A 26033-nucleotide genomic window follows, 5' to 3' on the forward strand; every position below is an offset into this window, starting at 1 on the left:
AGCGGGGGGCGAGCCGGGCCGGGCGGAACCATGCGGAGGCGCTGGTAGGGGGGCGCGGGGAGGGGGTCGGTCGGGTCCGCCATGGCCGCGAACTGCGCGGGGGCCGCGGGGACGGCGGCGGGAGCCGTGGCCGCGGTGGGCTCGGCCCTGAGCGCCAGCAAGACCAAGACCAAGAAGAAACACTTCGTGTGCCAGAAGGTGAAGCTGTTCCGGGCCTCGGAGCCGCTGCTCAGCGTCCTTATGTGGGGGGCGAACCACACGGTGAGAGCGGGCGGCGCGGGCCCTCCCCACCCCGAACCCCCGCCCCTCAGAGCCCCCGGGAGCGGGGCCTCGTCCCCCTCAGCCCCCTCGTCCCCCTCAGCCCCGGCCCTGCTCCTCAGCAATGCCCGACCCCCTCAGATCGGACCCTTCCCCTCAGGCTGGGCCTTTTCTCTCCCCCCGGCGCCTTCATCCCCGCTGCATCCCAGCCCTCCCTCCCTCTCCATCCCATCCCTGATCCAGCCCCTCCCCGGGCTCTGTGGTCCCTCTCTGCTGGCTGTGTGTCCCCAGGCGGTTTGGGGCCAGACACGTCCCTGTGTCCCCACACTCCCACCCCCGACACCTTTTCCAGCCCCCCCTTTTCCCGGGACTGGGATCCTTTCTGGGTGATGTTGCTGTGGAACGATTCCCCCTCTGGCGCTGGGGGGACCCTGAGGACACGAGTGTGACCCCCACAGCCCTCACCCCTGTGCCAGCCCCGGGTTTCCACCCAGCACAGCCCAGACGGGACAGTGCTGTGCCTCACTTGGACAATCCCACCTCCATCCCCCCAAAAACGAGGGGTTTGTCCCCGGGTTTGTCCCCTCTGACTGCAGGGCTCGGGCCACGCGTGTCCTCTCGGCCTCAGTTCCTCTGGGAACAGCTTGTGAGAGGGTGCCTTGGGAATGTCTGCGGTGGCTCAGCTCTGATCCACCTCCTTTGGTAATTCCCAACACCATCCCTGTGTTTTCTCTGGAAAATTCTCCTCGGTTTATGATGACAGGAACAAGGGCTGATCCTTGCTTATGGGTGCTGGGTGCTGATCTTGGTGGCCAAAGAACCCAGAAGCCTCATCCCTTCCTCAATTAATCCACTTTTAGGGCTCAGACACACCTATTTCTCCAGTGGATTAGTGGATGTTTCCTAGAGAGTGAAAGGGATTCGGGCTCGTTTTTTCTTTCCCAAACAAATAACGCACCAAGAATTAAAAAAAAAAAAAAAAAAAAACAAATCCTCCTCGCATTCCTGGCCTGCCTGGCTGGAGCGAAAGCTTCCAAATGTGGTTCAGCACCGTGCTGGCTTTGAGGCAAAGGATGTTCCAAGCCTTGCCCAGGAAGCAGGATAATGAGTTTAATCAGCCTTTGATCGCTCGTGCCATTAGCAGCCCTGAAGAAATGGAAATTGTGGGATTTTTCCGAGTCTCATTCTGTTGTTGCTTGCCGGCAATTGGCTTTTTGGGGGGGTTTTTTGTGTGTTTTTTCTTTGTTGTAGCTGTCTGGGCAGTAGGAGCCTGGCAGGAATTTGAGGCCCTGGATCAGCACGGAGTAACTTTGGGAGCGAGATATTTGGGCAAAGGGAAGAAGGCGAGCTGACACTAAGCCCGTAATGAGATTATATCGGATGTGTATTAGCAAGAAATTGCTGCCAGGAAGGAGCTGAAGGGCTGGGAAAGGAGATGAGAGGAGTTCAGCCGTCACCTCCTGACCTTTGGGAAGGCGTTTAGGATTTCCCAGTAAATCCCTCCACCTCTCTGCTGTGTTGGGGTGAGGGTTTGGTGGCTCCCTTGCCGCTGCTCCTCCTGGGCTGCTTCGGTGGGGATTGGAATTCCGTGCCTCCAGCTGGCGGGTTTGGAAATCGTTTCGGGAATCCCTTTAAGCTTGGTGGAAATCTTTTGCTGGGGGCTGTTGAATGTTTGGTTGGACGAGGAGGGGTGAGTGAGGAAGCTCTGGGCTGTGGAGTTCTGCCCCGGGATCCTTGCAGCGGGAGGAGGGGAGAACAGCTCTCAGCACAAGCCCGGGGCTGTGCCAGGGAGGATCCTGTCAGAATTGCTTGGATCTGGGAGGAACTTTTTCACGGACAAATCGAACAAACGCCCGTTTTATGCGACGCGCTGCAGAAATCCCCGCTGGGTCCGTTCTCCCAGTGTGGGGCAGCCGTAGAGAGGCTGGAGAGCGCAGGCAGGAGCTCTGGAGAGCATCTGGAGAGCATCAGGAGCGCCCCAAGAGCAGGAGCTGCCTTCTGGAGCACCGCTTTGGAGCGTTTGAACAACAGGTCCTGGTGGTCCCCAGCCAGGGGTGGGGCCGGTGTGAGCGGGGCCAGACGGGGGTGGCGTGACTCAAACAATTCGAATTTTGGACCAGAAAACCGCGGAAGGGAGGGGAGAGCTTGTGTGAGAGTGGAGCCACTGAGGCTCAGCCTCGATTTGTGAGATTTCTGTCAGACCCTGAACCGTGGGGATGGTTCCTGGGGAAGCTTCTCCTGCTGTTGTCGTGGCATTGGGAGAGGAGCTGCTGCTCCTGGGGGTGGGGTCTGCGTGTGGCGCTCCAGGTGCGGTGCTCCAGGTGCGTTTTCTGTGCCCTGGCTGGATCCACGTGCGCGGGATGGGAAAGTTGGGATGGTTCTGGAAGGGAGCAGCCACCTCACAGGCAGAGAGATGAGCGGAGTGTTGTGTGATGCTCGGGGAACCATGGAAACGGTTGTAAGGTGCTGCTGATGGGAGGCTCCGGGATCCCAGGGTTTGATCCCAGGGTTTGATCCCAGGTTTTCAGATCCCAGACCGAGGAGCTGTGATGCTGCTGCTGGTTCTACATTCCGCTGGCTCTGGCTGCCGGCAGGGGAAGAGGCACAAACATCCCATTTTTTGTGGGAACGGGGAGATCTCTCAGCTGCACGGATCTTGCCCGAGGCGGCTCCAGAAGCTCCGGTTCCTGGCTGGAGCAGCAGCCATCTCCCAGGCCCTCAGGAGCAGTGCCAGCACGGAGCACAGCTCGTTAGTATTCCAGGGAAACAGCAGCGCTGGGAACGGCAGCACGGCGCTCCCCGCTCCGCAGCCTTGGCTCCGGGCTTGCCACAGCAGCATCTGCCACATATCAAACGCTCACATCCTGGGAATCGGTCCTGGCACGCTGGGAACGGCCTGGATCTGTCCCTTCCCTGCCCCAGCTCTAATTGACCTCTGGAGAGAGCAGCATATGGCCACGGCCGTGCCAGCCCCTGGAATGACCGAGGGCCTGGCTCCAGCCTGCTCATCCGGGAGCTCCCATTCCAATCCACCTTCCACAGCCCTTTTCCTGTTCCAATCCACCTTCCAGGAGCCCTTTTGCCGTTCCAATCCACCTTCCACAGCCCTTTTCCTGTTCAAACCCACCTTCCACAGCCCTTTTCCCGTTCCAATCCACCTTCCACAGCCCTTTTCCTGTTCCAATCCACCTTCCACAGCCCTTTTCCCGTTCCAATCCACCTTCCACAGCCCTTTTCCTGTTCCAATCCACCTTCCACAGCCCTTTTCCTATTCCAATCCACCTTCCACAGCCCTTTTCCCGTTCAAATCCATGTTCCAGGAGCCCTTTTCCCATTCCAGTCCGCCTTCCACAGCCCTTTTCCCGTTCCAATCCACCTTCCACAGCCCTTTTCCTGTTCAAACCCACCTTCCACAGCCCTTTTCCTGTTCAAACCCACCTTCCACAGCCCTTTTCCCGTTCCAATCCACCTTCCACAGCCCTTTTCCCGTTCCAATCCACCTTCCACAGCCCTTTTCCTGTTCCAATCCACCTTCCACAGCCCTTTTCCCGTTCCAATCCACCTTCCACAGCCCTTTTCCCGTTCCAATCCACCTTCCACAACCCTTTTCCCATTCCAATCCACCTTCCACAGCCCTTTTCCCATTCCAATCCACCTTCCACAACCCTTTTCCTGTTCCAATCCACCTTCCACAGCCCTTTCCCCATTCCAATCCACCTTCCACAGCCCTTTTCCTATTCCAGTCCGCCTTCCACAGCCCTTTTCCCGTTCAAATCCATGTTCCAGGAGCCCTTTTCCCATTCCAATCCACCTTCCACAGCCCTTTTCCCGTTCCAATCCACCTTCCACAGCCCTTTCCCCTTTTCTGTAGCAAAAACCAGCTTTTCCTGGGCGGCTCAGCGAGAACAGGCCTCGTTTCCCTGCTCATTTCCGCTGGCTGCCGTTTCCATGGGTTGGTTGTTGAATGTTCCCGTTCCTCGGCTTTTTTTGGGGCCGAGGGAAGCATCGGCTCTGCCCGCCCGTGAGAGGACCGGGAGCACGGATACATCCCAGTGACCCTGAGGCTGACAGGGCCGGGGACAGGAGGGTGGCACTGCCTCTGTGAGTCCTTTCCAGGTAGTTTTTTTTTTCAGGAATAGATGGGTTTGCTGTCACCAGGGAATGCTTTTTTATTATTTTTTTTTTTTATTATTCCCCATCTCAAAGCATCCCGGTGTCTCCAGAGGAATTGTTGACTGCGAGATTCGCTCTTCCCTCGCGTTGCACGGGGGGTTGTTAGCGTGGATGCTGATTAATCATGCTCTAATTGATGGAAAACAGGGTTTTTCCCCTCAAAAGCAGCAGCCTGTGCTAAAGCAGCAGCGAAGTTTTGCTGCAGCTGTGGGTTTGTCTCCGTGCTGAAGCGATTTTCCCGTGCGTCTTTTACCTCCTTCCCCGGAGCATGATGAAGTTTAACTAATACTCACCAACATTCCTGATTGGGAGGCTTTGAGGGGAACAAAGTATCTTTATTTTCCTGGGCGAATTCCTGTCTCAAAGAATCCCGGAGAGTGGGCTCGCGCGCTCCGCTCAGCTGCATCTTGTTAGTAAACAAATCGCATTTTCCCATCAATTTACTAATGCTAATTGCCACTTCGAGGCTGCAGTCAGGTTTTGAGACAGAATTACGCCTGGCCCGTTCATCCCAACAGCTGTCCCTGAATGACACGGAATATTGATGTGGCTTTTGTTGGGAAAGGAGCTGGCTGTGGCGGCGGAGAGGAATTATCAACCTGATGATTTCTGAGTGGTGCTGCTGAAGAATTCCAGTGCCCAGGAAGTAAAAGCTTGACAGAGAGAGAGGGAGGAGGTGTTTTTGCAGCCCTGCAGAGCTGGGTTGTGTTGAGGATGAAGGGTCTGGGCGCTGGGAGAGGTTTTCCCTCCCTCACCTCCTGCTCTCAATCCCTGATCCTTGTTGGCATCCAGCCGCTTTTCCCTCTGCTCCTCTGGGGCTGGGCAGCTTTGATCCCTCTGTCCTTGTGGGGTGGCTCTGGGCGCTGCTGGGGAATCGCTCCTTTGTTCTCAGGACGTGGGAGAAACAGGGAGAAGCAGGGAGGGTCCCTGTCCCAGTGCCTGGGTTGGAAATCCTGGGAGCCCCCGGCGTGTGTCCGAGTGCTCCGCGGTGCCGCTCCCGCTGTCCCGGTGTCGCTCCCGCTGTCCCGGTGTCAGTCCCGGTGTCCCGGTGTCGCTCCCGCTGTCCCGGTGCCGCTCCCGGTGTCCTGGTGTCACTCCCGGTGTCCCGGTGTTGCTCCCGCTGTCCCGGTGTCACTCCCGGTGTCCTGGTGTCACTCCCGCTGTCCCCAGTGTCACTCCCACTGTCCCCAGTGTCACTCCCGCTGTCCATAGTGTCACTCCCACTGTCCCCAGTGTCACTCCCGCTGTCCCGGTGCCACTCCCGCTGTCCCGGTGCCACTCCCGCTGTCCCCGGTGTCACTCCCGCTGTCCCGGTGCCACTCCCGCTGTCCCGGTGTCGCTCCTGCTGTCCCCTGTGTCACTCCCGCTGTCCTGGTGTTGCTCCTGCTGTCCCCTGTGTCACTCCCGGTGTCCCCAGTGTCACTCCCGGTGTCACTCCCGGTGTCACTCCCGGTGTCCCGGTGTCACTCCTGCTGTCCCCTGTGTCACTCCCGCTGTCCCGGTGCCGCTCCGCTGTCCCCGGTGTCACTCCCGGTGTCACTCCCGCTGCCCCCGGTGTCACTCCCAGTGTCACTCCCGCTGTCCCGGTGTCAGTCCCGCTGTCCCCGGCCTTCTCCCTCTGCCAAACGCCAAAGTGCACTTTTGGATGGTGCTCTCGGCCTGGGCCGGCCGCTCTCAGGGGTCTGTGCTGGGGAGATGGAGGGCTCTGGGCAGGAAGGGACTGGGCAAAAACGGGATGGTTTCCAGGGGATTCACGAGCAGATTGGGGCCAAGAGGTGAAGTGGATTCCAGAGCAGGTCAGGGCTAGAAAGTGAAGCAGATGTGAGAACAGATTGGGACAAAAAATGAGATGGATTTGAGGGCAGATCGGGGCTAAAATGTGAAGTGGATGTGAGAGCAGAGCAGGGCTAGAAAGTGGAGTGGATTTGAGGGCAGATCAGGGCTAAAGTGTGAAGTGGATTTGGGAGCAGATCAAGGCTAGAAGTCTGGGGCCCAGCATCGCTCTGGGTGTGGATGCAAATCCCTGGGCTCCAAATGAGCCGTTCTGTCCCCGCTTTGGGGACCTCTGTGGCAGAGGTGTGGCACCAGCCCGGGCACAGCCTGCTGATCCTGTGCCTGGCAGTGGCTGGACGCCCAGCACAGCCCAGGTGTGCCCAGGTGTGTGCCCTGCACCTCTGCCCCTCTGTCCCTGCCTCCTCCAGAACCACACCCAGCATCTCCCTGCTCCCCACATCCCCAGACATCCTGCTCCAGACAGACTTCCTCCTCTTTTTTTGGGGGGACAGAGCCCTGGGAATGGAGCCGAGCACATCCCTGCCGTGCACCTTGCTGTCACCTCGCCTCCTGGAGCAGAAACACCCCGGGACACGCTCACACACACTCACACACACTCACACACACTCCGCTATATTTAATCTGCTGCTCCACGCCTCTCCCCGGGGAGAAGGCGAGAGAGCAAATGTGTGCCGGGCGTTTGTCACGTGGCTCAGATTCCCCCGGGATGAGCCTGAGGAGAGGATCCCTCTGCAGAGGTGAGAGGTGCTGCTGGCCAGGCTTTTCCTTGGGCAGGGATTCCTCCGTGTCAGGATCCAGCTGGAGAATCCTTGGGAAGGGGGCTGGATGCTGAGCGTCGTGCTGTGAGAAAGGAGATCCCTCTCCCGAGGTGTGTGGGGGCTTTTTGTTCCTCTCCCTCGGGAAAGTGTCAGGCAGGGGTGTTGCTGTGGGAAGCGCACGGCGCTTAAACAACAACAAAATTTAAAAAGCCCAACGTAGCGACAAAACTCAATTAAACAGATCCGTGGTTTTTTCCAGACTGGTGCCAGGAGCAGAGGCCCAGTGACCACTGCCCCAGAGCTTCCCTGGAGGAGGGCAGTGGGCAGTGCTGGGTCTAGAAATGACCAGTCCAGCCCTTCATGGACATCCTGGTGCCCAGCACAACCCCATTCCTTCTCTATGTCGCCTCCAGAGCCAGAATCCCAAATCCAGCCCTTCATCCAGATCCTGGTGCCCAGCACAACCCCATTCCTTCTCTCCCCATCTCCTCCAGAGCCAGAATCCCAAATCCAGCCCTTCATCCAGATCCTGGTGCCCAGCACAACCCCATTCCTTCTCTATGTCGCCTCCAGAGCCAGAATCCCAAATCCAGCCCTTCATCCTCATCCTGGTGCCCAGCACAACCCCATTCCTTCTCTTCCCATCTCCTCCATAGCCAGAATCCCAAATCCAGCCCTTCATCCAGATCCTGGTGCCCAGCACAACCCCATTCCTTCTCTCCCCATCTCCTCCAGAGCCAAATCCCAAATCCAGCCCTTCATCCAGATCCTGGTGCCCAGCACAACCCCATTCCTTCTCTATGTCTCCTCCAGAGCCAGAATCCCAAGTCCAGCCCTTCCTGCACGTCCTGGTGCCCAGCACAACCCCATTCCTTCCCTCCCCATCTCCTCCAGAGCCGAATCCCAAGGCATCCATCAAGCTCTGGCAGGGTGGGAGAGGCTTCCACAGCGGGGGGATTTTTGGGGCTGTCTGATCTCGTGAGGAGCGGTGGCACCTCCGAAACGAGCCAGAGCCATCCTGGTGCACCGTTTCTGCCACTCAGGAGCCTCTCAACAGGTCCCACGCCTCGCTTTGGGGTTTGTGCAGCCATGGCAGGAGCGAGGGCAGCCGGCGAGGCCTCGGAACGTTTGTGTCTGAGTTGCTGCCAGCGAGGAGGCAGCCGCGGGATCGCTGTTCCCTCTCAGCCGTCAGCACCCTTCCTCCGCTCGGCAGGGAGCTGATAATGGCTTGTTTGTGCCTTCCCCACGCCGGGGAGAGCGCTGGGAGCAGGCTGGGATGGGAGCAGGCGTGCGGCAGGAGCTGTCAGGCTTCCCCTCCTGGTAGACAGCAGTAATTAGTGGCTGGAGGCAGCGCCTCTGTCTGAGTGCAGAGTGAGTTGTTTTCTCCTCACCCCGAGGGGAAATCTCTGCGTGGGACTCTGATGCAGCTCCCTGCAGCGGCTTCGAGCCGGGGGATCCCTTCTTCACCTGGAGTCTGTTCCCTTTTCCCTCCCCTCTGGCTCCAGGATTGGCTCGGGGCAGGACCGAGCTGAACCGTCGGCCTCTCCCTGCTGGGGATTGCTGCCGCTGCGGGGATGTGTGCCATTATTTATTTATTCACTCATCTCCGCGGCCTTTTCCGTGCATCCCAGAGGGTTCGTGGCAGTGCTGCGATGATGCCTTGGGCTGGGTACCTGGAGCAGAGGCCAGACAGGGAATAAAATAGGTGGGAATAAAGGCCTTTGACAGATTGGGCAGTGCTGGAGCTTCGCAGGGGCTGCACCCGAGTTTTTTAGGTTTGGTCTATTTGCATATCAGGGGTTAATTGTCCAATTACAGCTTCAGGTAATGAAGTTGCATTCCCCCACTTTGCTTCTCTCCAGTTCCCTTTCGTTTTCACTTTTCAGGCCCGAGGCTGCGATGGCAACCTTGGTTCTCAGGCCTGGCAGGATTGCTTTGTCTGCCCCAACTGCCATGAGAGCTTACTCAGAATTAAACACTAATCCAGCACAGGATCTGAAAAGCATAAAAGCTAAAACTTAAGGCATCAGCCGGAGAGAGAGCAGGGCTTTGCAGAGCTCCATCCCCGCTCCCTCCAGGAGCCGCGGCCGCTTCGCTTCCCGCTGATCTGTTGTGTGGGATGGCTGGCTCTGAAAATAGCCACCTTCCTTCCCTCCTGGCACTGCGACGTGTCTTTCTTCCCAGTCTGACGTGTGTTAAATCTGGTCTGGTTCTTCGTGGTGACGATGGAGAACGGGTGGGATGAACACGGAATTCGCTCCCGGTGCCGGCGGGGACGTGGCGGCGTTTGGGCAGTGCTGCGTGTCCTGCTGCACGCAGGGAATGGGGAATCCCGGAGCTGGGTCCCTTTGCTGAGCCTGGCCCCTGCTCCCCAGCCAGCGGGGAAGTTTTCCAGCTGGGAGTCGCTTGACCTTCCGGAGGTTTTGGTGCTGGGAAAAGCCCCCAGAGCTGACACGGAGCCAAACGCCAGCGTTGTCTGCCTCCCTCTGCAGCATTACCTGCTTGGCACAGCAGTCACAGGAACAGAGCTGGAGCGGAATTCCTTCCTACATCCAGGCTCTTAACAGGAGTTCAGTGAGATGGGGCTGTGGGGAGCCCCTGGCAGGGGATGGCACCGGGGCTGTCCTCAGAAAAGGCAGCTCAGAACCCTCCTGACCTGCTCTTGGTTCTGGCACAGCCTTGTCAGTGACCGCAGTGACTGGAGCAGGGCAGCCAGACACAGTCCAGAGCTGGATCTTTATTATTGTGATGATATTACTATTATTATTATTATTATTATTATTATTATTATTATTATTATTATTATTATTATTATTGCTGCCACTGCTGGGTGCTGCAGCACGAGCCCGCCTGTACAGTAGTAGCTGAACGTTCATTCTTCTGCTTCCCCGTGTTCCTGTGGCTGCCACGCATGACTAAGGAGCAAAAACAATCTAGTGAGTGACTCATCCCTCCAGGGAAGGTGGGATGGGAGCAGCAGGAGACAGCCAGCATGGAAACAGCATCCACGGGGAGCTGTGCTGGGCTGCAGCAAAGCCTTTGGCCATCCTGGCTCGTAGCAGGAGTAATTAAGATCGGAGCACTTTCGCAACGAGGCGGTTTAGTTAAAACGTAAAATCTGCTGGCCCTTGGCCTGTGGGTTTGTCTGGGTTCTCAGCTGAGTTTTGGATGGAAGGGGGAAGGAGATCTCAGGAGGAACGAGGTGCTGCTGCGGCCCGTCACCACAGTGTGCCCCAGCTGCTTCTCTCTGGTGGCTCCCGGTGCCCCAGACCGTGCCCTGGGCTGTTGGGCACCCCTGCACGTCCCCAGGGCGGTGGCACCTGGGCCTTGAGTGTCCCTTTCCTTTCTCTTGCAGATCAATGAGCTCAGCAATGTTCCCGTCCCCGTCATGTTAATGCCCGATGACTTTAAAGCCTACAGTAAGATTAAGGTGGACAATCATCTATTCAACAAGTAAGTAACAGCTTCCCAACCCCTCTGTGCTCAGAGCTCTGCAGACTGGCCCGGGGGAGGCCTCCTGGGTCGTTCCCAGCTGCGTTGCCAGGAGGATCCGGCATGGCTGGACACGAGCCCCTGCCCTGTGCCCTGCCCAGACCCCTGGGCAGGCCCTGGTGGGGTCAGTCTGCCCCTGAATGCTCTGTGCTGCTCGGTTTCCATCCTTTGAGGGATGAAACTCTTCACAGGAGGCAGCTCTGCGGCTGTGCTGTGCTCGTGGAGTCTCTCTGGGGTTATCCTAGCTGGCGTTATCCCTGTCTCCTTCTCCCGAAAAATCCACTTTGGGGAGCTGTTTTGAAGTCGTGGTTGTGGCTGGTGCTCAGTGCTGCGCTCTCCACTGCGGCTCTGCAGTGCTCCCCGATGAATCCTTTGTTTTCCCCGGGTTTCACAGGGATCAGCTTTGCAGAGTGGGAGGTGATGGGAGAGTTTGTCTCCCCTGGCACGCACAGCGTGCGGGATCTGCTCTTCTCCTCCGGAGAGCCGAGCTCCCCACGTGTGGCTGCCAGGGTTTCTCATCCAGAAGGAGCTGCCAGATTCTCCCACGGTGTCCAAGCAGGACCAAACTCTGCTTCTCCCCTCCGGGCAGGATCAAGGCTGTGGGAGGAGCAGATGCAGCTCCCTGGGTGACGGGGAATGCTGTCATTGTCCCCTGTCCTGTGCCTGGGGACAGCAGAGCCGGCCTGGAGCCGTCCCCCCTCTCCTGGCTGCTGTGGCTGAGCTGGTTCGGGGGCGTTGGCCTTTCTCGTGCTGGGTGTTGTGATGGGATGTGAACCCAGAGCGCAGCCCCTCTGCTCCTGCAGCTCTTCCTGGTTTGCGGGGACAGTGGGGACACCGTGTGCAGGGACAGTGGGGACACCGTGTACAGTCACAGCCGTGTGACACTGTGTGCAGGCACAGCTGTGTGACACCGTGTGCAGGGACAGTGGTGACACCGTGTGCAGGGACACTGGTGACACCGTGTACAGTCACAGCCGTGTGACACCGTGTGCAGGGACAGTGGTGTCACCGTGTGCAGGCACAGCTGTGTGACATTGTGCAGGGACAGTGGTGACACCGTGTGCAAGCACAGCCGTGTGACACCGTGTGCAGGGACAGTGGTGTCACCGTGTACAGTCACAGCCAGGTGACATTGTGCAGTGAAAGTGGTGTCACCGTGTGCAGGGACAGTGGTGTCACCGTGTACAGTCACAGCCGGGTGACATTGTGCAGTGACAGTGGTGACACCGTGTGCAGTGACAGTGGTGACACCGTGTGCAGGGACAGTGGTGTCACCGTGTGCAGTCACAGCCGTGTGACAGCGCGACAAAGCCCCCGAGGAGGGGCACAGGCAGCAGTGGTTCCCTCAGGGCTGTCCTGGCAGCGGGGCACTCTCCTCGCTCACCATCCCGTCCCGGCTGGGAGGATCCTGCGGAATTCCCGGGACAGATGGAGTTTGTGGGAGCGAGGGCCCAGCAGGGCTGGGATGTCCCCGGGCCTGGCAGGGAGGTGGAGCCGGTGTGGAGTTGGATTTCAGTGCTGCTCACACAGAGATGGAAACACCCCGAGGTCTGATCAGAAGCCCGATTTATTGAGCGTTCAAAGCGTTTATAGAGAATTTTTCTTGTATGGCACTTAACACAGGGGTTCTATTTATGGTGAGAGTTTCTCCTTGATTGTGACATCAGTTCTTTGGAAATCATTACAAAGTTTCACAAATGGTTTTTGGTCACTTCTACCCCAGGGATCCTTTATCTGTGTCTCCCACAGTTTCTGCTCCAGGCTCCTTTGTCAGTTCCTTTTATTGTGTATTCCATTATATATCCCGGGATACCAGGCTCCTTTATCAGTTCCATTATATTACATATCCCAAGATACCAGGCTCCTTTATCAGTCCCGTTATACCCTCTGCTTCTCTCCCCACACACACACACCTCTCTTCTCTGCCCTGCCCTAGGGAGAACCTGCCAAGCCGCTTTAAATTCAAGGAGTATTGTCCACTGGTGTTCCGGAACCTCCGGGAGAGATTTGGGATCGATGACCAGGACTACCAGGTATCCTCTCTTCTCTTGCTAGGCCAGAGCTGCCACCCTGGCAGAGAAACCGTGGTGTTAAACATTGCTGCCAGCAGCTTTTCTGGGTTTATGATTGAGTGGTTCCACCACAGCCACAGCAGTGGAGGGGATCTTGGTGTGCCAGTAGGAGGAGAAGGTGATCCCTGCTCCCAAGGCTTGAAACGAGGGCACAGGTGGCTGTGGACAGGCAGGAGCTGGAGGATAACAACGATCCAGCATGGAATGTCTGCCAGGAAAACCAGTCTGTGGTGTTTGTACAGATTCAGGTGAATCTGCTGCCTTCAGCCCAGTGGGTGTTGTTATTTGGGTGTACCAAGGTGGCTCCTGCTTTGGGATACACCCCATAATGCCAGAGGGGCTGATTTTCTTGGAGTGGAGTCTGCTGTAACACTGCTGGGCTCAGCTCTGGGGACAGGGAGATGGCACAGCTCCGGCTGCTGCAGCAGGGCCACCCTTGCTCACCCGGCTCCGAGATCCGGGCAGGGAGATCACAGAGAGAACAGCCAGGGAATCCAGTGTGAGCAGGGAGATCACCCAGAGAACAGCCAGGGAATCCAGTGTGAGCAGGGAGATCACCCAGAGAACAGCCAGGGAATCCAGTGTGAGCAGGGAGATCACAGAGAACAGCCAGGGAATCCAGTGTGAGCAGAGAAATCACAGAGAGAACAGCCAGGGAATCCAGTGTGAGCAGGGAGATCACCCAGAGAACAGCCAGGAAATCCAGTGTGAGCAGGGAGATCACAGAGAGAACAGCCAGGGAATCCAGTGTGAGCAGGGAGATCACCCAGAGAACAGCCAGGGAATCCAGTGTGAGCAGGGAGATCACCCAGAGAACAGCCAGGGAATCCAGTGTGAGCAGGGAGATCACAGAGAACAGCCAGGGAATCCAGTGTGAGCAGGGAGATCACCCAGAGAACAGCCAGGGAATCCAGTGTGAGCAGGGAGATCACAGAGAGAACAGCCAGGGAATCCAGTGTGAGCAGGGAAATCACAGAGAACAGCCAGGGAATCCAGTGTGAGCAGGGAAATCACAGAGAACAGCCAGGGAATCCAGTGTGAGCAGGGAGATCACCCAGAGAACAGCCAGGGAATCCAGTGTGAGCAGGGAGATCACAGAGAACAGCCAGGGAATCCAGTGTGAGCAGAGAAATCACAGAGAGAACAGCCAGGGAATCCAGTGTGAGCAGGGAGATCACCCAGAGAACAGCCAGGAAATCCAGTGTGAGCAGGGAGATCACAGAGAGAACAGCCAGGGAATCCAGTGTGAGCAGGGAAATCACAGAGAACAGCCAGGGAATCCAGTGTGAGCAGGGAGATCACCCAGAGAACAGCCAGGGAATCCAGTGTGAGCAGGGAGATCACACAGAGAACAGCCAGGGAATCCAGTGTGAGCAGGGAGATCACCCAGAGAACAGCCAGGGAATCCAGTGTGAGCAGGGAAATCACAGAGAACAGCCAGGGAATCCAGTGTGAGCAGGGAAATCACAGAGAACAGCCAGGGAATCCAGTGTGAGCAGGGAGATCACAGAGAGAACAGCCAGGGAATCCAGTGTGAGCAGGGAGATCACCCAGAGAACAGCCAGGGAATCCAGTGTGAGCAGGGAGATCACAGAGAACAGCCAGGGAATCCAGTGTGAGCAGGGAGATCACACAGAGAACAGCCAGGGAATCCAGTGTGAGCAGGGAGATCACAGAGAACAGCCAGGGAATCCAGTGTGAGCAGGGAGATCACAGAGAGAACAGCCAGGGAATCCAGTGTGAGCAGGGAGATCACAGAGAACAGCCAGGGAATCCAGTGTGAGCAGAGAAATCACAGAGAGAACAGCCAGGGAATCCAGTGTGAGCAGGGAAATCACCCAGAGAACAGCCAGGGAATCCAGTGTGAGCAGAGAAATCACAGAGAACAGCCAGGGAATCCAGTGTGAGCAGGGAGATCACAGAGAACAGCCAGGGAATCCAGTCTGAAAGGAGGAGATGAGCAGGGAGATCACACAGAGCAGGGCCAGGGAATCCAATCCTGAGCAGGGAGATCACACAGAGCAGGGCCAGGGAATCCAATCCTGAGCAGGGAGATCACACAGAGCAGGGCCAGGGAATCCAATCCTGAGCAGGGAGATCACACAGAGCAGGGCCAGGGAATCCAGTCTGAGCAGAGAGATCACACAGAACAGAGAATCCACTCTGAGCAGGGAAATCACACAGAGGAGGGCCAGGAAAGCCAGTCTGAAAGGAGGAGATGAGCAGGGAGATCACACAGAGCAGGGCCAGGGAATCCAATCCTGAGCAGGGAGATCACACAGAGCAGGGCCAGGGAATCCAATCCTGAGCAGGGAAGTCACACAGAGCCCAGCCAGGGTGTCGGGGAGCTGGGGCGTCCCCAGCACGCGGTGACAGAGCGGGCACGGCGCCAGGGGCATCCCCTGGAGCACTGTGAGTGCAGAGGCACGTGGGGGAGGCTGCAGCTCCCTGCTCCCTCCACGTGCTCCCTGCGTGCCTGGCGCAGGGCTGGCCCCACGCTGCTTCCCCTGTGCCGCCCTCCCAACACCTGGTTTATCGTTTACATCCCCCTGTTGTTCTGAGGGATCGCTTCCCCCATCTCCCGGCTGCTTTGGCTTTTTTTAAAAAAGTGTCCAGCTGGAAGAGAAAACGTTAATTGAGCTGAATTCAGCTTAAAATGTGATGGCTGAGTTTAACACCCCAGCTGTGGGAGAGGTGGGAGTGACAGGAAGGGAGCGCAGCGCTGTGGGTTTGGTGATGCTCTGTGTGGTCACGATTTCTGCTTCCCAGCTCCAGAAGAAAAGCTCTGTGGTTTTGAGGTGAGGGCTGATTAAACTGCCTGGCACAGACCCCTTTGCAAATGTCAGCGAGCAGCAAAAGGGGATTTTTCTGCTTGCCTCTCTTTTCCTGACGCTCTCTAAAGCTGTTGGCAGCAGCAGAGTTTTCCCCCTGCTTCATTAAAGTTTTAAAAGCTTTAAATGCTTCGTTCTGAAAGGAAACCTCTGGGCTCGCATGACGTGGTAAATCTCTGGCTCAGAGCAGGCTCCCTCTGCTGCCAGAGCTGAGCGAGGGGGACACTGTCACCTAAAACAAAACAAACTATCCAGCCTGAAACACAACGAGCAGCCCAGAAATGCTGGAAAACTCACTGGGGATCGCCGTTGGTGCTGCTGTGTTCCAGAGCCCTCCCCACGTGTGATAAGGAAATGCTGCTGAGAGGTTGTTGGGTGATAAAGTGACATCTGGGCAGGTGGAGGGCACAGACAGGGGACAGCCCGGCCTGAGGTGTGAGCAGCAGTGGCTGGCGCTGAGGGAGGAGCTCACAGCAGGCACAGCTCCTGGGGAGAGGCAGCAGAACAAAGAGCTGCTGGTGTGGCTCAGGGAATTGATCCCTGCAGTTTTCCTGGGATTTTCCAGCCCTGCTGCACTGCCTGGTTGCTAAGGGTGGAGACAGGGATCTAAAGGCAGATGCTGCTGGTTGTCAGAAGAGCAGCCAAGCTATTTATACTCATCTTGTACGTCCAGGGGTAAGAATAGCAGAGCCTGAGGGGGCTTTTGGTGCAGGATGACCTGTGGAGAATCCCCAGACGCCGAGACTTCGGCCAGACCGAGCTGCTTTTGGATGGAAAAGCCATTTCAGTTCTTTTGGTCTGGTTTTCCTGAAGCCTTAGAAATATCCTGATTGTTGTTAAATCCCCGCGAGGAGATGCTGAGAACTCTCGGCCTGTGCATCCTACATCTCTAAAAACCCTGCAGTAAACAACGCCTTCCAAAAACACCCGCCAGGTGTTGGACTCAAACCTACCAGGGCTTCAGGTGCAAGCCCTAAAAATATGTGCAGACTTTGAAACAACTGCGTTTTACCCTCAGCAGCGCCAGACCTGGGGTTCACAGAGCTGATCCTGAGCAACCCTGCTTCCCAGAGCTGCTCAGGGAATTCCTGTGGGGCTTTCCCTGCTTCCCTGAGCTGCTCAGGGAATTCCTGTGGGGCTTTCCCTGCTTCCCTGAGCTGCTCAGGGAATTCCTGTGGGGCTTTCCCTGCTTCCCAGTGCTGCTCAGGGAATTCCTGTGGGGCTTTCCCTGCTTCCCAGAGCTGCTCAGGGAATTCCTGTGGGTCTTTCCCTATTTCCCAGGACCACTCAGGGCATTCCCAGCCTCACCCGCGCGTGTCCGTGGGGCTGTCCCTATATCCCAGAGCTGCTCAGGAAATCCTGTGGGGCTTTCCCTGTTTCCCAGGACTGCTCAGGGAATTCCTGTGGGGCTTTCCCTGCTTCCCAGAGCAACTCAGGGCATTCCCAGCCTCACCCGGGCGTGTCCCGTGGCTCTGGCCCTATTTCCCAGTGCTGCTCAGGGAATCCTGTGGGTCTTTCCCTATTTCCCAGAGCTGCTCAGGGCATTCCCAGCCTCACCCGCGCGTGTCCGTGGGTCTTTCCCTATTTCCCAGTGCTGCTCAGGGCATTCCTGTGGGTCTGGCCCTATTTCCCAGTGCTGCTCAGGGCATTTCCAGCCTCACCTGCGTGTGTCCGTGGGTCTTTCCCTATTTCCCAGTGCCGCTCAGGGAATTCCTGTGGGTCTTTCCCTATTTCCCAGTGCTGCTCAGGGAATTCCTGTGGGTCTTTCCCTATTTCCCAGTGCCGCTCAGGGCATTCCCAGCCTCACCCGCGCGTGTCCGTGGCTCTGGCCGTGCCGCCGTGCCCACGCCGCGCGCGTCCGTCCGTGTGTCCCGCAGAACTCGGTGACGCGCAGCGCGCCCGTCAACAGCGACAGCCAGGGCCGCTGCGGCGCGCGCTTCCTCACCACCTACGACAGGAGGTTCGTCATCAAGGCCGTGTCCAGCGAGGACGTGGCGGAGATGCACAACATCCTCAAGAAGTACCACCAGGTACGGTGAGTCCGGAGCTGGGGTTCGTGGCCCGCGCGGGGGTTTGGTGCGGGAAAGCGGGTCCTTGGGGTGGGAGGGACGGGGATCGGGGACAGGGATCTGAGGGACAGGGATCTGAGGGATGAAAATCTGAGGGATGGGGATCTGGGGGACAGGGATCTGGGACAGGGATCTGAGGGACAAATATCTGAGGGACGGGGATCTGGGACAGGGATCTGAGGGGTAAAAATCTGAGGGATGGGGATCTGGGACAGGGATATGAGGGGTAAAAATCTGAGGGACAGGGATCTGGGACAGGGATATGAGGGGTAAACATCTGAGGGACAGGGATGTGAGGGACGGGGATCTGAGGGACAGGGATCTGAGGGACAGGGATCTGAGGGACGGGGATCTGGGACAGGGATCTGAGGGACAGGGATCTGAGGGACAGGGATCTGAGGGATGGGGATCTGAGGGATAGGGATCTGGGACAGGGATCTGAGGGGTAAAAATCGGAGGGACAGGGATCTGAGGGGTAAAAATCTGAGGGACAGGGATCTGGGACAGGGATCTGAGGGACAAAAATCTGAGGGACAGAAGTCTGAGCGACAGAAATCTGAGGGACAGAAATGTGGGACAAAAATCTGAGGGACAGAAATCTGGGACAGAAGTATGAGGGGCAAAAATGTGAGGGACAAAAATCTGAGGGGTAAAAATCTGAGGGACAAAAATCTGGGACAGAAATCTGAGGGACAGGGATCTGAGGGACAGAGATCTGGGACATAAATCTGAGGGGTAAAAATCCGAGGGACAAAAATCTGAGGGACAAAACTCTGGGACAAAAATCTGGGACAGAAATCTGAGGGACAGAGATCTGAGGGACAAAAATCTTGGACAGAAATCTGAGGGGCAAAACTCTGAGGGACAGAAGTCTGAGGGACAAAAATCTAAGAGACGAATGTCTGAGGGATAAAAATCTGAGGGACAACCCAGCAGGTGTTTGTGGTGCTGAGCCCCTTCCCAGCTCACCCTGGCCCTTGTGTCAATAACTGATGGATCCCTGGTAGCTCATCCACTGCCTCAGACTTTCCAGAGGGGCTGGAGAGGAGCTGGGAGGTGGGGGCAGAGTGGGACAGCTGGAAATGTCCTGGTGCATGTCCTGGCTCCAGCCTATGTGCTCCAGAGCAGGGGGGCTTTAACGGGCCCCGAGTTCCAGGCACACCGAGGTGACCACGGGAAGTGAAACTGGGCAGAGCCAGCACACGCCTGGCCTGTCACAGTGGGGTGGACACGCACACAGAGTCCCAGAATCCCGGGAGAACTGGGCTGGAGAAACCCTGGAGATCTCCCAGTTCCACACACACACACACACACAGAGTCCCAGAATCCCGGGAGAACTGGGCTAGAGAAACCCTGGCGATCTCCCAGCTCCACACACACACACACACAGAGTCCCAGAATCCCGGGAGAACTGGGCTGGAGAAACCCTGGAGATCTCCCAGCTCCACACACACACAGAACTCCAGGATTGGGCTGGAGGAACCTTGGAGATCTCTCACTCCACACAGTCACAGAACTCCAGGATTTGCTGGAGGAACCTTGGAGATCTCTCACTCCACACAGTCACAGAATCCCAGGATTTGCTGGAGGAACCTTGGAGATCTCCCAGCTCCACACACACAGTCACAGAATCCCAGGATTTGCTGGAGGAGCCCTGGAGGTCTCCCACTCCACAGGCCATGGGCAGGATGGCACTCCTGGCTCAGCTTGCTCACGGAATGGGATTCTCACCCCTCTCTCTCCTTCCCTTGAGGCCCCAGGAGTGTCCCAAGCCTCCTTTCCTCTCCCATCGGTGCCAGGTGCCTTTGCTGTAGCACTGGTTGAGTTTGTGTCCGGTCAGAGCTGGCCTTTGTGTGACACAATGTGAAGTTTTCAACTTCTTTTCTTCTGTTAGAGCCAGGATTAAATGCTCGGGGGATGCTGTTCATGTTTGTACTCAGATGTTTATTAATTTTTATCTATGTTACGGTCTCATGAGTTGTGAATTCTAGCTAGCAAAGTGGAAAATGGCTGTGTCTGTCTCTGTACAAGGCCTTTTAAGCACAAACTGTCCAATTGTGAGATGACACCTTAATTACTTTCACTTTTAACCCAATAACCAAACACCCCTGGCCTGTAATGTGGATTTTTCAAAAAACCTCCCAAACCCATGAAGAAGGTGAAGAAGAAGAACTGGCCTACAGCTTAAATCCTCCATCTCCCTTTATATATATATATATTCCTATATTCTAAACCCTCAAACTCTGAGTTTTGCACCCTGTGACATCACACACTTCCATCCAAATCGCACACCCACGATCCCAGAGCCGTCACTCCGTTTTGGGATCCCGTCCCACGGCCTCAGGTCAGCGCAGCGTTCCCTTGGGGGGGTCAGTGCCTGTGAGCACCGGAACCCCAAACCCCTCGGCGCCCGGGGTTCCAGCACAACCCTTTCCCCTCGGTGCTGTGCCGCAGTTCATCGTGGAGTGCCACGGGAACACGCTGCTGCCGCAGTTCCTGGGCATGTACCGGCTCACCGTGGACGGCGTGGAGACCTACATGGTGGTCACCAGGAACGTCTTCAGCCACAGGCTGACCGTGCACAGGAAATACGACCTGAAGGTGAGGCTCTGCGGGAAATGGGGGCTCCTCTGGAACCCCCCCTCCTTGGCCGGGGTTTGCTCCGAGGATCAGCTTTTTGGGGGGCTGTGGGTGGAGGTTCGGGCTTGGTTCGTTCCCCTCGTCCCAGGAGATCGCCACAGTGAGGCTGAGCGCTGATTTTAAACGTGCTTTCGTTGTTTTCCTGCATGGAGGAATTAAGAGGTGTCCATAATTAATTGGGACCCTGACCTTTAGTGCAGTAATGATATTTTCTGTGTTTGTTTTGCTTTCATTGTTTTCCTGCATGGAGAAATTAAGAGGTGTCCATAAATTAGTTGGGAATATGGCCCATAGTTTAGTAGTGATGCTTTCTTTATTTGTTTTGTTTTCCTGCATGGAGAAATTAAGAGGTGTCCATAAATTAATTGGGAATATGGCCCTTAGTGCAGTAATGATATTTTCTTTATTTGTTTTGCTTTCATTGTTTTCCTGCATGGAGAAATTAAGAGGTGTCCATAAATTAATTGAGACTATGACCTTTAGTGCAGTAATGATATTTTCTTTATTTGTTTTGCTTTCGTTGCTTTCCTGCATGGAGATATTAAATGGTGTCAGTGAATTAATTGGGACTATGGCCCTTAGTGCAGTAATGATATTTTCTTTATTTTTTTTTTTTATTTTCTCTTTATCAGGGCTCAACAGTATCCAGGGAAGCAAGTGACAAAGAGAAGGTATGGAGCCATCCCTGCCTGCCTTCCCTTTCTCCTGGTGCCTGGAAGCAGACGGGCTCCAGCTGAGTTCCCTTTTCCAGAGCAGAGGGGAGGTTTCACAGGCCCTGGGGCTGCTCCAGCCTGCCCTAAAAAGGTCTCAGCCAGGAGCCAGGGAATTCCCAGGATTGCCCTGCATCTTCTGGCATTCCCGAGTGCCCACAGCTCCCTGGGCTGTGTGGTTGGGGTTTTTGTGATCTCCCAAAGCCACCACACGCTCCTCTGTGGCTGGAAATAGCTGAAACCCTGAGGGCTCCGAGTTCTTCCACATCCCCAGAAATCCTGAGGGCCTGCTGCAGGCGAAGACCTCGAAAATCCTCAGAGAATGGGGTTGAATCCCTCAAAGAGCCTCAAAAAATAGGATGAATCCTTCAAAAAACCCTAAGAAAATGGGTTGAATCCCTCAAAAAACCCTAAGAAAATAGGATGAATCCCTAAAAAAATGGGTTGAATCCCTCAAAAAACCCTAAGAAAATGGGTTGAATCCCTCAAAAATGGGATGAATCCCTCAAAAAACCCTCAGAAAATGGGTTGAATCGCTCAAAATTGCTAAGAAAATGGGATGAATCCCTCAAAAAACCCTCACAAAATTGGTTGAATCCCTCAAAAAACCCTAAGAAAATGGGATGAATCCCTCAAAAAACCCTCAGAAAATGGGTTGAATCGCTCAAAAAACCTAAGAAAATGGGATGAATCCCTTAAAAAACCCTCAGAAAATGGGTTGAATCCCTCAAAAAACCCTCAGAAAATGGGATGAATCCCTTAAAAAACCCTCAAAAAATTGGTTGAATCCCTCAAAAAATGTGTTGAATTTTTTCCTCAAATCTTTAGGGAGTGAGGCTTTTTTTGTTCTGTTTTGTTTTTTTCTTCCCCAGACCTTCACCCCTTTCCCCCCCGCCACAGTCAGTAGCCAAGAAAATGAATTTCTGTTTGATTCCGGGAGCTGCTTGGAGCACCCCTGGCTGTGCCCAGCTGGGCGGTTTTTAAAGCTGACCTGCTCCACGTCTCCCTCGAGCTTCCCTGGATTCCCTGACAATTCCTGAGCTCTCCCTGATGGATTTTCCATCTGTCTTGGTTTGGAAAGACAGGTGTTTGCAGGGAAATCCAGAGCTGCCCTTGGCATGGAGAACGTGAACCCCCGAATTGTGATGGGTTTGAAATTAAGGGGCTGTCAGGCAGAGGTGTGGGAATCGGGATAACGGGTCTTTGCTAGGAATGTTAAAAATAGAAATGCAGTAGTACAAGAAAACCCCAACAAACAAACAAGAGAAAAATCCTAGAAACGCTGCCGGAGTCAGAGCACGACCTGAGAGCGTGTTGAGGGTGTGGGGAGCAGCGCAGATAAATCCTCCTGCAGCGCCGGCTGTGGCTCTGTGGGAGCAGAGATGATCCTGTGGAAGGTGGCCCCGGTGTCCCTGTGGCAATCCTGTGCACACAGCCTGTGCTGCTGCTCCCAGTGCCAGCTTTTATCCAGCTGGGAATGCCGGGCTCCTCCCCTGGGCGGAGCATCTCCCAAGGGGTGATGGAATTGTCTCAGCCCTGCCCTGAGCCTGGATGGGCCAGGAGCAGCAGAGATCCCTGCAGGGAGGAGGGGTCCTGGAAGGGATGGGGAGCTCTGTCCCAGCTGGTGTGACAGGAGATAAACCCAGAGCTGTGAGGGATGGGTCCTGGAAGGGATAAAGAGCAGTAACACACCTGCTTTAACAGTAGATAAACCCCAGAATTACGAGGGATGCGTCCTGGAAGGGATGGGGAGCTCCGTCCTGCCTGGTTTAACAGGAGATAAACCCCAGAGCTATGAGGGATGGGTCCTGGAAGGGATGGGGAGCTCTGTCCCAGCTGGTGTGACAGGAGATAAACCCAGAGCTGTGAGGGATGGGTCCTGGAAGGGATGAGGAGCTCTGTCCCAGCTGGTTTAATAGAAGATAAACCCCAGAGTTACGAGGGATGGGTCCTGGAAGGGATGGGGAGCTCTGTCCCAGCTGGTGTGACAGGAGATAAACCCAGAGCTGTGTGGGATGGGTCCTGGAAGGGATAAGGAGCAGTAACACACCTGGTTTAACAGTAGATAAACCCCAGAGTTACGAGGGGTGGGTCCTGGAAGGGATAAAGAGCAGTAACACACCTGGTTTAACAGTAGATAAACCCCAGAATTACGAGGGGTGGGTCCTGGAAGGGATGAAGAGCTCTGTCCCAGCCGGGTTTAACAGCTGCCCATTAGCAGAACACACTCTCCCCCTTCCCCTGGAGTTACGAGGGATGGGTTTTACAGGAGATAAAGAGAAAACACCTCCCCAGCCGGTTTCCACTGACAGTAACAGGATTCTGGTTACATCTTACATTGCAGCCCAAGGCTCCCTCCTCAGCGGGCGATGGGGACAGCCCGGAGCGAGCAGAGGCGGTGGCACCCGCACCCCGCTGCTCCCTGTGCCCCCCACAGCCCCCCGGCAGCGGGCTGGCGGATTTGACCTCGGGCTTTTCGTTGCAGGCCAAGGATCTCCCAACGTTCAAGGACAACGACTTCTTGAATGAGGGTCAGAAGCTGCATGTTGGAGAAGAGAGTAAAAAGAACTTCCTTGAAAAGCTGAAGCGGGACGTGGAGGTAGGTTTCCTGGGGGGGACAGTGTCACACAAAGCTGTGACACACAGAGCAGTCACACGCAGACAAGAGATTTCGCAAGGCAGAGGTCCTTCCGATCCCAGCTCACAGCTGAGAGCCGAGAGGAGAAGAGACCCCCTTTGTTTATTTTTTTACTTTTTATGCATTTGTGGGTCTAGCAGAAGATTGGCTTTTTGGGGTTTCCACCCCTCAGCCTCAGTGACCAGACCAACTGTCAGTTACAATTGTTTTCAGGTTAGAAATGTGCAAACAAAGGACAGAGGATGAAAAACAAAGGATTTGTTTCTATTACTTCTGTGGGAAAGGTAGAAAACTGCTCTAATATTCTACAGTAACTAAAAGATCTGACTCCATTTATGAAAATCAAAAGGCTAATAAAGAAGCTCAGAAAAACCAGGGTAACAGGACAGCTCTGCCCTGTCTCCCGTCACCGCATCCTCACTGCTGGCTGCGGGGCTGCAGCAGTGGCTGGAAATGGCTCCTGCCTGCTCCAGGGCCCCGCTGAGGGCCTGGGGAGCTGCTCTGGAGTCCCAGGAGGGTTTGGCTCTGGCTCCAGCCCTTGCCTGGGGAGGCTCTGCGGGGCAGGGCCCAGCGCTCCCCAGTCTCACTGCCGCCTTTCTCCCAGTTTTTAGCCCAGCTGAAGATCATGGATTACAGCCTGCTGGTGGGCATCCACGATGTGGACAGGGCCGAGCAGGAGGAGATGGAGGTGGAGGAGAGGGCGGAGGACGAGGAGTGCGAGAACGACGGGCTGGGGGGGAACCCCATCTCCTCCTACGGGACCCCCCCCGACAGCCCCGGGAACCTCCTCAACTACCCCCGGTTCTTCGGGCCCGGAGAGTTCGACCCCTCCGTGGATGTGTACGCCATGAAGAGCCACGAGAGTGAGTGGGGGGAGCCAGGGAGGGCAGGGAATGGAGTGAGGAGCTGTGAGGGGGCTGGGGAGGGCAGGGAAGGGTGTGAGGGAGGTGTGGAGGAGCTGGGGAGGGCAGGGAGGGTGTGAGGAGCTGTGGAGGAGTTGGGGAGGGCAGGGAAGGTGTGAGGGAGGTGTGGAGGAAGGATGGAGGGCAGGGATGGTGTGAGGAGCTGTGAGGGGGCTGGAGAGGGCAGGGAAGGGTGTGAGTGAGGTGTGGAGGAAGGATGGAAGGCAGGGAGGGTGTGAGGAGCTGTGAGGGAGCTGGGGAGGGCAGGGAAGGGTGTGAGGGAGGTGTGGAGGAGCTGGGGAGGGCAGGGAAGGTGTGAGGGAGGTGTGGAGGAAGGATGGAGGGCAGGGAGGGTGTGAGGGAGGTGTGGAGGAAGGATTGAGGGCCGGGAGAGTGTGAGGAGCTGTGAGGGAGCTGTGGAGGGCAGGGAAGGGTCTGAGGGAGGTGTGGAGGAAGGATGGAGGGCCAGGAGAGTGTGAGGAGCTGTGGCGAAGCAGTGGAGCAAGGGAGGATGTCGGGGAGCTGTGGAGGAAGGATGGGAAACAGGGCAGCTGTGGGGGGCTTGTGGATGGGGGTGCCCAGGGGCTGTTTTTGGAGGACAGGATGAAGCTGGCTGTGCCCAGAGGCTGTTTCTGGAGCTGGCTGTGCCCAGGGGGGTGTTTCTGGAGGACAGGATGAAGCTGGCCATGCCCAGGGGCTGTTTTTGGAGGACAGGATGAAGTTGGCCGTGCCCAGGGGCTGTTTCTGGAGCTGGCCGTGCCCAGGGGGTCTGAGCCCCTCTGTGCCTCGCAGGTGCCCCCAGGAAGGAGGTTTATTTCATGGCCATCATCGACATCCTCACGCCCTACGACACCAAGAAGAAAGCTGCACACGCCGCCAAAACAGTGAAACACGGGGTGAGCCTGGCCTGGGTGGGGGGGCTCTGGGGTTTCTGCTCTGCAGCGTCTCCTGGGGGGTCCTGGTGCCTCCTGGATCTTGTGCCAGGGCGGGAACTCTCCAGTGCCCGTGCTCAGCCCTTCCCTGGCGTCTCCTCAGGGTCAGGTTTTCCTTCTGGTTGGGATAATTTGTGTTTCCATCCCAATTTGGGAGGTGCTGGAGGGATGGGATTGGCTGCAGGGTGACACCCTGGGGTCGGTTCTGTGACACCCTGGGGTCAGTTCTGTGACACCCAGGGGTCAGTTCTGTGACACCCTGAGGTCAGTGCTGTGACACCCAGGGGTCAGTGCTGTGACACCCAGGGGTCAGTTCTGTGACACCCTGAGGTCAGTGCTGTGACACCCAGGGGTCAGTTCTGTGACACCCTGGGGTCAGTGCTGTGACACCCTGGGGTCAGTGCTGTGACACCCTGAGGTCGGTTCTGTGACACCCAGGGGTCAGTGCTGTGACACCCAGGGGTCAGTGCTGTGACACCCAGGGGTCAGTTCTGTGACACCCAGGGGTCAGTTCTGTGACACCCTGGGGTCAGTTCTGTGACACCCTGGGGTCAGTGCTGTGACACCCTGAGGTCAGTGCTGTGACACCCTGGGGTCAGTGCTGTGACACCCAGGGGTCAGTGCTGTGACACCCAGGGGTCAGTGCTGTGACACCCAGGGGTCAGTTCTGTGACACCCTGGGGTCAGTGCTGTGACACCCTGGGGTCAGTTCTGTGACACCCTGAGGTCAGTGCTGTGACACCCAGGGGCTGGTTCTGTGACAC

At 56.4% G+C, this 26033-nt stretch overlaps 1 protein-coding gene across 1 annotated transcript in view; it reads left to right on the forward strand.

Moving 5' to 3' along the window:
* Positions 1 to 81: 81 nt before the first annotated feature.
* PIP4K2B (phosphatidylinositol-5-phosphate 4-kinase type 2 beta) overlaps positions 82 to 26033 on the forward strand; it is a 33718-nt gene continuing 7766 nt past the window's right edge. The window contains exons 1-9 of the mRNA XM_040087454.2: positions 82 to 261; positions 10339 to 10436; positions 12412 to 12508; positions 17256 to 17408; positions 19902 to 20048; positions 20720 to 20758; positions 23283 to 23396; positions 24040 to 24298; positions 25130 to 25233. Coding sequence (XP_039943388.1) covers positions 82 to 261; positions 10339 to 10436; positions 12412 to 12508; positions 17256 to 17408; positions 19902 to 20048; positions 20720 to 20758; positions 23283 to 23396; positions 24040 to 24298; positions 25130 to 25233 — 1191 coding nt within the window. The remainder of the gene's footprint in view (positions 262 to 10338; positions 10437 to 12411; positions 12509 to 17255; positions 17409 to 19901; positions 20049 to 20719; positions 20759 to 23282; positions 23397 to 24039; positions 24299 to 25129; positions 25234 to 26033) is intronic.

Source organism: Hirundo rustica, chromosome 27 (assembly GCF_015227805.2).
Source record: "Hirundo rustica isolate bHirRus1 chromosome 27, bHirRus1.pri.v3, whole genome shotgun sequence".
NCBI lineage: Eukaryota > Metazoa > Chordata > Aves > Passeriformes > Hirundinidae > Hirundo > Hirundo rustica.